Source organism: Zonotrichia leucophrys, chromosome Z (genome assembly GCF_028769735.1).
Source record: "Zonotrichia leucophrys gambelii isolate GWCS_2022_RI chromosome Z, RI_Zleu_2.0, whole genome shotgun sequence".
Classification (NCBI taxonomy): domain Eukaryota; kingdom Metazoa; phylum Chordata; class Aves; order Passeriformes; family Passerellidae; genus Zonotrichia; species Zonotrichia leucophrys.
In genome coordinates this window covers 44,864,141-44,876,949 of record NC_088200.1, presented here as the reverse complement: position 1 = coordinate 44,876,949, position 12,809 = coordinate 44,864,141, and the positions used below count along the sequence as shown (strand labels likewise).

The following is a 12,809-nucleotide window of genomic DNA, read 5'->3' as shown; positions in this document are numbered from 1 at the left end:
TCTGCTGAGAGCCCACCTGCAGGGCTGCATCAGCTCTGGGCTCCCAGCACAGCAAGGACATGGAACTGATGGAGAAAGTCCGCAGAAGGTCATGAAGATGCAAAAATTGTCCTGTGAGGAAAGGCTGAGAGGATTGAGATTATTCACCCAGGATAAGTGAGGGCTTTGGAGTGACCTAATAGCAGCTTTCCAAGTCCTTCCTTTCATGCAGGGAGCCTACAAGAAAGATGGAGAGAGACTGTTTACAAGAGCATGTACTGACAGGACAAAGGGAAAAGGCTTCAAACTGTGAGTAGATTTAGATTACATGTTAGGAATAAAGTCTTTACTGTGAGGGTGGTGAGACAATGGCACAGCTTTCCCAGGAAATTGTGGAAGCACAATCCCTGCAGCTGTTCAAGACCAGGTTGGATGGGACTCTAAGCAACTTGGTCTAGTGGAAGATGTTCCTTCCCATGGCAGGGGTGTTGGAAATACATGATCTTTAAGGTCCTTCTCAAACCATTCTATGATTCTATTCCTTTTTACTTTATATTTAAAGATCCTGAAACTGTAACCAATAATATATTTAGTAGTCCACTCACTCTTCACTATTAAAAGATGCTTTTTTTCACATTGACATTTAGAGACCAGAACATACAGGTGCTCCTCACTTAGTGTGGGGAGGCTCTAAACTCATGTTATACCCACAAACCATCAAACACAACTATATGGAAGTATAAAATGATTCTGACTCAATGGAAGAAAAAATGCTATTCAAAGTGATGGTATAATAAAAGTTATTATGTACATAGGCAAATTTAAAGGTATTAAACCACATCATATCTCCATCCTAACTGCTATATCTACATAGATTTGTGTGCAGAATCCACATACTCCAGAATGGCAACTTAATGCACTTCTCCAAATTTTCCTGAGTGAGAAACTGGTTTCTCAGACCTTGCAGAAAATAGAGACTTTAGACAATGCAGCTTGCTCTCTCATGGGAAGGGAAATGTATTTGTCTTATGTACCCGAAAATATTTGTTCAGACCTGAACAATGTAAGCATTACAATTAAACAAACAAATACACTTCCATAAAACACAGTTACAAATCTGTGGATCCATTAGTTGGTAATTAGATGCACAGAACTCTTTGTGAGTGCTCCAAGTGTCTCTCAAAGCTGAATGAACTAACAGCTGGTTAGATTATACAGTACATCAGCTTAGTCACAATTCTAATGGGTAATTGCACATTGAAGATGGAAATTTTCATGGGCACAAATAGGTCTTGCTGTGCTTCTGGAGATGCGACAGACCTGCTTGGCAGATAGAGAATTCATAATTTCATCAGTCTGACTCCTTCAATAGGCACTTAATTCACTCCAAACTGAATGGAAGTGAGGGCACCTTCTCCATTTATTTCATGTGTGCATCTTTTATTTCATGTGTGAACCTGATGAGTAACTATGTTAAAGAACCATACAATACATTTCAAGAATTAGGGCCACATTTTAATTTTTTTTGCTCATCTTATCTTTTCATCCATAAAGGTTTATTGGTTTGAAAGTACTGGGTATTTCTCAGAGTCTTACAAATTACTTCAGCAATACTGCAAGTGAAAGATATAATGGTGCTGCTCAGTTCACCCCTTTTTAAAGGAAGTGAAGATTGTAAAATCAACAATTTAGAAGACCCTGTAGCTTGTTTCATATGTTAATGCTGAAGTGAAAAAGTTAATTCTGCTAAATATGCTACAAAATGTTTGACTTCGTATTTGGTGCAAAAGGAAAGACATGGGTTTTTTTGCTGTTGGGAAAGCTTCTTTGAGAAATGAAATCCTGCTGGTGAGGAAGTAAATTAATACTCATGAAGACTGCGAATAAATTTAGAGAAAAAAATTAGGAGTAGAAGCTAACATATGAAACATTGGAGTGTGATGGTATTTGATCAAAATAGTGAAAAATATCAAGTGGCAGTGGATTCTAAATTCTAGCATAAATGAAGAGAAAGGTTAGGAGAAGTGAACTGTATTAAGGTGACGAAACCCATAAAATTAACTGTGCCAGGAAGAAAAAGAAGAGTAAGTCTGCTCTGCAGAGGAACTCAGTAAGTCCCTACCACGAATTAAAGATAATACTCATCACAAACCAAGGTATAACAAAACCGTGTTAGGGCATGACAGAATTGTTTCAACACAATGATGTACTAACTTGGAGAAATTAGTGAACTGGAGATCTGTGTAGAGGAAAATAACCTATCGCAGTATACAGTATTTTGATAAAGAAGTGTGTTTTATCATTCAAAGTAAGAAGGATATATGGTAGAAGTTACTAAAAAATGTAATTGCACTCTAATATTTTATGGTGATAGTAGTCTGATGGAAATAGAAGCTGAAATGAAGGAAAATGTCTCTTATTGTAACACTATCTAATGAAGGAATCATCATATTATTGAAAAGCAAAATGGGGGAAGACTTCTGAAATTTTAAACTAGAAGAGCTTGCGGCAGGGCGTAATGGAGGCTCCCGAGCTCCTCCAACCCTCCGAACTTAAAAGTTGCTTTGCTTCACATTTCCATGGGACACACATGGCTGAGAAGAGTTGCCCTGGGGACACCACTGTAAAGTGGGGACACCTTTACACTGCGGCTGTGTAAAGGACATTGGGGAGCCAGAGAGAAGAACCAAAGAGAAAGGGGAAGGGCAGGCTGCCAGACACATCTTGAACAATCTCTTGAGAGCCAGGAAGGGTGCAAAGCAGGAGATTATATTATAGAAAAGGGGAGAGAAGAGAAATGTTCTTAGGTCACAGATTAATATGTTTTAAGGCCAGGGTTTTACTACAGTGATGGGGGTAGTCCTGCAGGTAATGCAGGTTAAGAGCATAACAGAGCCACCTAGGGAGGGCAGTTTGTTTAGATGTCCCTATATAGGCCTGTGTTTAGCATAGTAAAGCTAGAGAATAAATGACCTTATGATTCCCTCATCAAGTCCAAAGCTTCAGTCTAAGATGTTACTCAAACTGAAGGCATCAAATAAGGGCAAATCTGCCCTGTGTGACAGCATATTCCTTCTAATGTCTGATTCTCCAACCTCCTCCATCACAGTCCAAGCTGTGGTCTGTGATCCCAGGAGGCTCTGTGGGCTACATCTTAAGGGGGTCTCAAAGCCATTCTTAATGTGCTTCAGCTAAAAATAGACCTAAATGCATCCCATTTAAAAAATACATCACTGGTTTGTGAGGATTTGAAAACCTGTCTGCATCACAAAGAGATGCTAATACCATCTTTGCCTCATTAATGCTAATTCTAACTTACAACTCTGAAAAAACTCCAAAATGCAAGAACTGGTAGTTTTTGATAATAACAATAATTTGTATCCCCTTCCAGTAAGGCTGTAGTGCAATATCTGTAGACATAATGACTTGCAGACCTTTTAACCTTCTTCATGAACTATATAGAGATGCTCCAGTATTTCCCCCCACCAATGCAGAACACATCTGTATTAACACCCTTCCACACACAGGTCCCCTGCAATGGATTAGAGAAAACTCTGGCCCTTTCACCCATATTGAACTAACTTCAGATTGTTGATGGGAGCATGCGTTATGCTGAGTCTGGTCTACCAGCAATCTAATGCCTTGAAAAAGAATGTTGATTTTTTTAATCCTTTGTAGTTTAACTTCAGCTGGCAAACAGAGCAAAACAGATGACAATACCACATTTGGCAAATAAACATTAAAATAAGAACAGGTGATTCATCACACAAACACAAATCAAGCTGACACAGAAGAGAAGAAAAAGAAAGAAAAAAAAATAAAATTAGGCAATGAGGTAGAACCCAGGCTAACTCAGGCAACGTTTGCCCTTTCAGTTAGGTATCAGAACTACTCAGATAGTTTCCTGTCTTTTCCTGCAAACCACAGAGGATTGAAATGGTAAAGGGAGAGTGCCGGGGTGAAATTTTGTGCTATTCCTAGAACCATCTGCTTTTTCTTCTTTTTTTTTCCCTTCATTTTGTAGAATTCAGCTGTTCTTTGTTGCACAGAAATAAAAGTTCAGTTTTGAAAATATTCATGAACAAAGCTGTAAAAATTGCCTGTAATTTCCTCAATTTTCAGCCATCTGGTTTTCATTGCTTTGATTTTCTCTTCACTACTCCATACATGTTTACCAAAACTTTTCAACATGCATTCACCAAATTATTGAGCAGTTATAATTAACAACAGAGTTACAACATTCTCTTTCACCCCTTTGGTAGAGCTTGTTGGCTCACCATGAGGTGCTCACGCTGTTGCTCTTATAAACAAGAGCAATTATATCTGATTAGATGATGACTGCCTCTGTAATTCAGGCTGTGGAGGCTGAGGAAAAGACACATTTTGCATGTGAGTCATTTTGTTGCTGAAAACAGTCAAGCTAACATTGAAACAGGGTTCTTCTAATTGTTTGGGGTTTTTTTTTTTTTTGGTAGTTTAGAATACTAACATAGCAATTAGCAAAACTGAGGGATCTTCTCTTTTGTATTTTTCACTTAGAGGAGAAACTTCTAGACACTGAACAGCTATTCTGAGTTTACTTCTGGAAGACTGTGCTCTGTTCAGTTATTGCTATGTAATTTTTCAAGTGGTACAGCTTGATTGACACAAATTAAGTAATGACTGAATGACTGAATTAAAATTGTCATAGTCTTCATTCCTCTCTTTCCTGTAGGAAGCATGCTGGCTCTCCTAGTTCATCAAAACAAGCTATATCCTTTTCTAGAAATTTTAAACTAAGTCACTGACAACAAATTTTACTCTGTAACTATTGTGTTGAAAGTCAGTTATTAGCTCCCATCTTAGCAATCAGCTCTGCAGTGTTTCCCATTTTCTTAATTCAGTTCAAAATGGGAAATTTTGTTACACTGCTTTCCAGGAGAAGAGGGTCTGGACTCTTTTTCTGCTATTGTTCTTGAAGCAATAAGCAAAAAACTCTCAACAAAATCTGAAACCTCCGGAGACTCAATTGGGATTTGAATATGGAGGAAATCTTCAAATTTTTTGTGTGCAGCTCTTCCTGATTCTTAATCTTTCTTCTCTAAGTATTTTTCTGACTCCATACAGCTGTGAGTATCTGAAGACAGATTTCCGTGGTTTAGTTTTTGTCTCTCTTCCATGTACTCAGAACAGTAATGTCCTAAGATATTAAGCCAGAATTCCAAAGAAAATTTCAAAGCATTCTCAGCTGCTGTTCAAGCACCATCATCCCTCAGTGTTTTCATAAATGTGAAGTATATTACCAGTATGTTTTACCTTTTACTATATTCTGTTCCAAAATTACAGATTGAAAAGGCTGATGACACCATAGATTAATTTCAAGTATTAAGTAAGTAAGAAAGTCTTCTAATCTATACACATCTATTTTCAGTAAGGAACAAAATGAACATTAACCCAGTTACTGTGCAGATCCTTTTAGTATCATTCTTCTAAAGTGTCCAAAAGAAAAAAGATGGCTCAAAACCAGAATGAAATTACTCTTCACCTACTACTTCTACAATTTCTTTCTCGAGGGCTTTTCTGACCCTCCAGAAAGGCTGATGAGATTCTGCAGTTCAGTGCTTTTGTCTATCTATAGTAAAACAGCTAAAACAATTATTTACATCGTACAGGACTAGCTCTTTGAGAGGCTACAGAGTAGCCTCCCATGTAACCAAAAATGCCCGTAGCAGAAGCAGCATTAAGCTCTGCAGTTCTAACATTTAAACATTCTCCCTAAGCAAGAGCTTTAACTGTACTAGATTTTAGACATAATCATTAAATTCTAAGCATGCTGGGTTGCTTAGGTTCAAGAATGTCACTGGAATAATTTCTCTAAATACATAAGGAGAGAATTTTTATTCTCTTGGGCAAGGCTTCTCAGCCTTTTCTTCATGCTGTGGACAGTGTTTCCTTGCTACCTAGACATTCATCACCATCCCAGTTGCATTTTCAGTGGAATGCCTCCTCTACACACAACAACTGTGTACTCTAGCAGTCACTTATACATCAAGAATATTTTAGGAAAGTGGTTTTTATAATTTTAGCTTCTGTTAACGCACTTAAGCAGCTGGAAAACAGAGAGAAGAGCCAACACTATGAGACCAGCCAGCTCTCTCTATAAGTCATCAGCAAGAGCTCTGGGAAGTATCAATGGTTCACAGATTTTGGAAACTCCTGTAGAAGAGATCTAAGTTCACAGCCACAGTGTATTATAATTCTTGGACTTGTCAGTGGGTAGAAATGCCTTCATCAGCATACATAAGGACATGATTTTAGCCTAAATTTTCATCAGACTCCTGGATCAAATTTTTTTTAATTAGAATTCTGAAGTATCTTATGATTTAAACAAGGAGAAAATCTTGATTTGAATAAATAGTCATTTACTTGTTCCTTAAAAAAAGTATTAGAGTGCCTGTGAATAATGATTATAAACCAAAAGATTTTATACACTCTTTCATTAATATACCATTGTATTTAACACAGTGACAATGCTAGGTGTAGCACTTCAGAAACACGAAAGAAATAAGATAATTATCCCATCACAGCCTGCCTGGGAGACACATCAACTTGCTTTGTTGCCTCTCTTTCCATTAGCCATGCTGCCTGCAGTCTGCTGGCCTGCTTGCTCTGACCAGAGGAACAGTTTTGCAGAATAGGTGCTGTTCTTCATCCTGGGCCTGCAGACAGGCAATTTCCTCCAGACCGAGGGGGCTTCAGGAGAAGTTGTATATACAGAGGAGAGAGTAATTTCCCCTCTTCTCAGTTGCAGCCCTAGGGGTGGATTAAAGCTGCTTAGTCTTCCCCCTCTGCAGCAATCCCCTTTCACCTTTGCTTCACAAGCTGATTCTCACCTACAGAATGATCCTCTTGTACTCCACTGAGGGAAATGCATACCTATGGCTGCTTTAAAGTAGCTCCACTCTGGAAGCAAGGTTACCACAGAGCTGCGGATAATAATGCAAATTAATTCAAGGAGTATTCATGCAATTACTCAGATTACTTTTGTAACAAAAGTCATAAATACTGGCTTACAGGAGTGTGTTTTGCTTTTTCTTAACTACTGAGTACTTATTTTTCATGTCAGAATTGGTGGTTGTTCAATCTTCTAGCATGCACTCGTAGCAGCACTGATGCTTCTACCTATGAATAACCCCAAGAGTTCCACCTATAAAGTAATTTTTTCAAACGTTTATATAATATTTCTGTACTATTTCCAGCACTAAAGACAATATAACAAAGTTAGGGTTGCAGTATCACCATAAGCAGTACTTGTAATGCTTTGGTAAAGAAATTTCAATCTATTTGTGTCTGCCCGTTACAAATTCAAAATCCTGATTACCAACCAAACTGTTATTTATGTCCTTATAATTATTTCATGCTGGCTGTCTGTGATTTTTAATGTGAACCTTTTCTGTATATCCCAAATCTACTATTATTCATAACAACATACCTCTCTGTAGCATGCTGTCTTATAAACCATACATACACCTATCCATAAATGCTCTAAGGTATATCTACCACCTGGACAGCACTAAGTGTTTTAAATAGTCCAAAGTTATATGTAAATGTATTTAAAATCTGCTGCAGTGTCACAGTGGAGCAAATGCACCTGCGTACAGCTGGGAAAAAAGACAATATGTATACAGTACATCCTATAGACTTGACAGACCCTATTTAAATAAACCATAAGAATGTCATAAAAGCTATTTTCTGTTGTCGAGGGTGAAGATGTGAATCTCTGCAGAGAAAGATTTGTTGTTTTAGGGTCATGACTGTGGAAACTGCCTGAGGCCAGGGACAAGCAGGTTCTGCAAAACCTTTTCTGAGAGGAGAGGTTGGAGAAATCTCTTTAAACTTGACAAAACTCTGGGTAAAGTTAAGCCAATCCATAAACTGTTTACTTGAAGGACTTGCAGAGGCAAACAGTCTGATCTGCCCTTTGGTCTCACTGCTGCTTTGTACTTCCTGGTCAATATGATTGTGGCAGGAAGAGGGTGTAAGCCCCTGCAGTCTAAGAAAGGCATGCTTGAGGCAGTGTGTTCCTCCAGACTGAAACGCAATAGAGTTTGGGGTCACTTAAAATTACGCCTACCTTGGGGGGCAGGGGTCCAGGCTACAGGACTTCAGCAGCTGTGGAGGACGACGGCTGCTAACACACAGTGTTTCATCTGCAATCTCCCTAGTTTGTTTGTTCAGACAGGTCACCACAGCCTCCTGGACACCTGCACACAACAAACAATGGTCACAAGCAGCTCTCAGTACCGGCAGGGGCAGCCAAGGCCAGCCGTGGGCCAGCAGGACCAGCAGGGCTGCAGCTCGTGGGGACACCCAGCCTCGGGCTGGCAGCTCTGGGGCTGCAGCCCCAGCTGCACACTCGTCAATGCCTTCAGGCTAGCTGAGAGGTTTCTCAGTGCTGCAGGGAATAGCCCATGGATTCATTCACTGCTCACCTCCCTGGACAGAAAATTGTCCAGTGCTCTTATTTTTTCCCTTTTTGCATAAGGTACAATGAGGCACTTTATTTCTCAGGCCAAGCAGGCTAAGGTGTGAAGATGGCCACGGCTTTCACATGCTGCATTTTAACCAACAGTTTGACTTGCAAAAGCAAAGTAAAACGTGGTCAGACAATTCAGCTCTTCTCAGTTTACTCTTCTGCATCCATGGGCCGGCACCCAAACTAGAGATGCGAACCCACAGAGTATATCTGAGAGTTGGAAAGAACAGGTTAGAGAGACCTAGGAAAGAACAGCAGCTGTTGGGACTTAGAGAAACTGGAAGATTTGGTTATTATAGTTTTACTCAGAAAATCCTTGTTATAGCCAAAATCCTTATGTAGTATATGGCATACCAGTTACTCCCACTTTTCCTATGAGTAGGGGCATCACAGGCTTTTTGGATCACAAGGTTAGAAAGCTAGAACATTGGGGATTGCAACATTACATGCCACATGGAAGAGGAATGGATGAGAAAATAGCTATTTCCCCATGGATAAAAGGGGTCTGAGAGGGTCTGAGGATAATAATTGGCCTGAAATTCCTGAGAATCTGATCTACAGTGGTTCAAATACAATGAAAGTATGGATTTACATTCATTCTTGAGACCCGAGTTAGGAAAAGACTTAACTCCCACCGATTGCATTACAGTTTCAAAACCACCACTTTTTCAAAACATCTCACAAATTTTTAAAGATGCTAATGTGAAGGGAAAAAGACCCAAACCAAGAAAAAGTGTTGTAAGACCTTAAAGACCTCCAAAAACATGTCAGAGAGTTAACAATATATTCTGGTATTTCTAATTCCAGAGCATGTCATTAAGCAAAAAATTATTTCCTATCCTTCAAGAGGACCAAAGTGCTATATAGCTGATCACAGCCTCTGTATTCCTGACATTATTCACAAATTCATTATCCTTAATCTCAGTATAGGCTAAGGCCCCAGAAAAGAGGCTTGTTAACCTTTTTTTGGTTGCTATGTGTGTCAGCCTATTAAGATCATGGCTACAGCACCAGATTGTGCAGTGCGTCTCCCGTATCCCAGATACCAAAAAAAAAAAAAAAAGAAATTTGACAGTTTTGGACATGGAGATCAACATCAAAATTGCCAAAGTCAGTCACCAAAGCCAGTGCTGGTGGTGGTTTCCTTCTTTACAAAGTGGCCCCATATTTTCAATTTTGTTATTTAAGTCATCTCTCCAAAGACTTAAAAAAATTGTAAAGTGGGTAGCCTAGTAAAAAGACAGAACTAATGGTACTGATTTATATCTAGGAAAAGAAACTTACAAAACTTATATATATGAACAAGATGTTCACTGCCCTGTCATGTTCATTATTTTTCTAGCTCAATCATTTTTCTGTTGAGCATGTAACCATATTGTGTGCAGCAAGCACAGGCATATGGATTCTTCAGGATGGAATGCTCCTGGCTGAAGAACAGAGGTGCTTCTCTACCTGATGGGAAATGGCACTGTGTTCAAACTACTGGTCTCTATTTTGCATGGAACATCTGTGCAGGCCTGATATCGAGAACAATTCGATGAAGCCAAGAAAGAAGGGCTGCTGATCCAGAGGTATGGAAACAACAAAAGTATTTTTCCAGACTCTGTGGAAAGAAACTATAGATTCCTGCCTCATGCTGGCTGATGTGTTTCTGTTTGCTAGGTAGACAGCTCACTCCCTTTCTGTATGTCCTTCTCAGATAAAGTTCTGTAAACTGAGTGTACTTCCACAGCTTCAGTTTTTTTTTTTCTCTGAAGGGTGTCACCAGTGAGCTCTTGAACAATTATTATCAATTTAATAATTTTCCATTGCCTGTTTTTTCAATGTTGAATACTGAAAAGTGATGACTATGAGGTCTTGAATTCAACCTTTTCTCAATTTCTCAAGCTGATGGTTATCAAATTCATATAGCTGAGCTCTGATGCTACTGTTCTTCAGTTTTCAGTATCCAACCATCCTTAAACCTTACAGTAAGTTCATTCCTCATGCTTATTTCTTTCATCTAAGTAATCTCTGATTGCAATTCCAATAATTCTTGTCCATACTACAGGTATTCTAGTCTATTAAAATTTCTTTTTATCTTTGACAGGTCCAGTAATCTTGTCTGACAGCACAGATATCAAAGAAAAGGGTTCCTGTCTGAATATGACTGCTAGAATGTTTACTGACACTTTTTGGCTTTAATAGCTTGTGCCAGAAAACAAAAAACCCAAACCAAACAAAAAAACCCTGAAACAAACAAAAAAACCCCCCAAACAAAACAAAAACCAACCAAACAAGCAAAAAAAGCAACAAAAAGGAGAGAGAGAGATAAAAAAATCTGGCTAGCTCAAGCAGTAAAAAATGTTATCAGAATTACTTTCTTCAGCTTCCTCTTGAATCTCACACTAGTGTGTCTCAGCATAATGACAATAACTGTCCATCTATTTTTGATATGTCAATGTGGCAAATGGTTATAAGCTTTAAATTAGGATGGTTCATTGAACATTTAGAAAATATAAAAACTTTTGATCATAAATCAGAAGTTCCACAGCACAGAGTTAATTTATAAAAAAGTATATGAATTTCAGGGAGTTCATTTGCCAAGTAATTGAATTCAAAACATTATTTACTGCACAATATTATTAGAACAAAAGCTGTCTGCTTTAAATTGCTTTTCTTGGGGAAAAAAAAGAAATCAGTTCTCAATAGGAAATCACAGTATAAAAATGTGGAATGGTGGGGTGTGAATCTAGGCAGTCTAAGTTCACTTTCAAAACATCATCAAATGAGAATTCTATGTTTATATCTACCAGGACAGAATAATTGTTACATGATATTTGATGACAGCACTGGGAAATGAAGCCACCAGCAGTAGACTACATGACTAACTCATTCCTTCTGGTTGCTGCTTCTGGGAGGTGAAAGGTTACTTCTGCATCTATCCAGTTTCTTCTCCCAGGACTCTAAACCAAATAAAATTAGTTTGACCGGTCTTGCACCTACAGCTACACAAATATCTGACTTAGCATCTGCTAATCTGGTAAATTTGGAGTTGATGTCAGACAAAAAGAAATCTTAGCTACAACTTTTTGCTGACAATTGAGAGATTAACTTTATAAAGAAAAATATCTCCTACAAATCAGTCTCTGTTAGTTACATTTGAAAAATACAAGCATGAGCTCTGTATTCTAAGAAGTGACTTCATTTCAAGAGGATACTTCTAGGAACTGTTAAGGTTTTGGTAGTCACAGTAAAAGTGTGATGAATTGTTACGGCATGCCAGTAACACCAACACATGACATGTACTCATGTAACATCAGTGTTTCTCACAATTTAGCATACACTAGTGTCTCTTTTTTTTTTTTTTTGTGTAGGAAATAAAGCAAAAGTTTCAGTAGTCTGACAGCTGTGGACTGCTCTAAATATTGACTACCATCAGCAAGCCAAAAGCAAGCACAGAAAACCTCTGCATTATTTTCTACTAATTGAGGTTTTCAAGACTATAACCGATTACCTGTGAATCTGTACCTATTATTAACTCATAAAATGCTGAGTTTTTTTCAGTTCTACAGTATTTATTTTGAATTTTTCTACAGTAATCCTTTCTTAAATCACCTGAAAGCTGCAAAGTAAAAAGACAAGAGCTGGAAAACTCTAGGTTTAATTAAAAAGACACTGGACTGGACATATTTCTCAGAAGTAGTTAGATAAAATGATGGGGAAAAAATGATATCAGAAACGTGTGTTAACAGTCTATGGTATGTGCAACCTGAGAACTTGATTAATTTTGAGAAACTACAATTGCCAAGTGTGCTTGTTGCAGACAACCACATAATTAGTGCCATTTTGGCGCAAGTTTTCTTTTGCACCGGGATAGGAGCTGATGTCCCTTATTGACAGGAGATGGGGAATGGCTGAGCCCTTAAAATATCCATTATTTTTTTCATCTGCAATGGGAGGAAAATTTACTTCCATATGTTTTTGCTTGCACAGAGCAAAGCAAGAGATAAGAACTAAAAATTATCTGTGATTATTAGCATGCACCATCAGACCCCTTTAACATTTAGCTTTTTTTCGGTGATTGCCTTTGGGTGATCAGTTGATAAAGGAAACAGAAATATGTGATAAACTGAGCACTCTCAGTGAGAATCTGAGCACAGATCTGGAAGTGCTGGGATAAAATATGTTGTGCACATGGGATTTTATGCATTCCTTATCTTGCCTTTTTAAACATGTTTGGACTCAACAATCTCAAAGTTTTATTTCCTTCCTAAATGATTCCATGATTCTAACTAGCCATAGCGAAGCAGTATGCCCATGGGTATTAAGTGCC

At 38.3% G+C, this 12,809-nt stretch overlaps 1 protein-coding gene across 3 annotated transcripts in view; it reads right to left on the bottom strand.

Moving 5' to 3' along the window:
- The window catches only part of ADAMTSL1 (ADAMTS like 1), a 381,502-nt gene that overhangs the window by 66,988 nt on the left and 301,705 nt on the right, over positions 1–12,809 (bottom strand). For all 3 annotated transcript variants that reach the window (XM_064736915.1, XM_064736913.1, XM_064736914.1), the window contains one exon: positions 8,093–8,222. In XM_064736915.1, the coding sequence (XP_064592985.1) occupies positions 8,093–8,222 (130 nt within the window). The remainder of the gene's footprint in view (positions 1–8,092; positions 8,223–12,809) is intronic.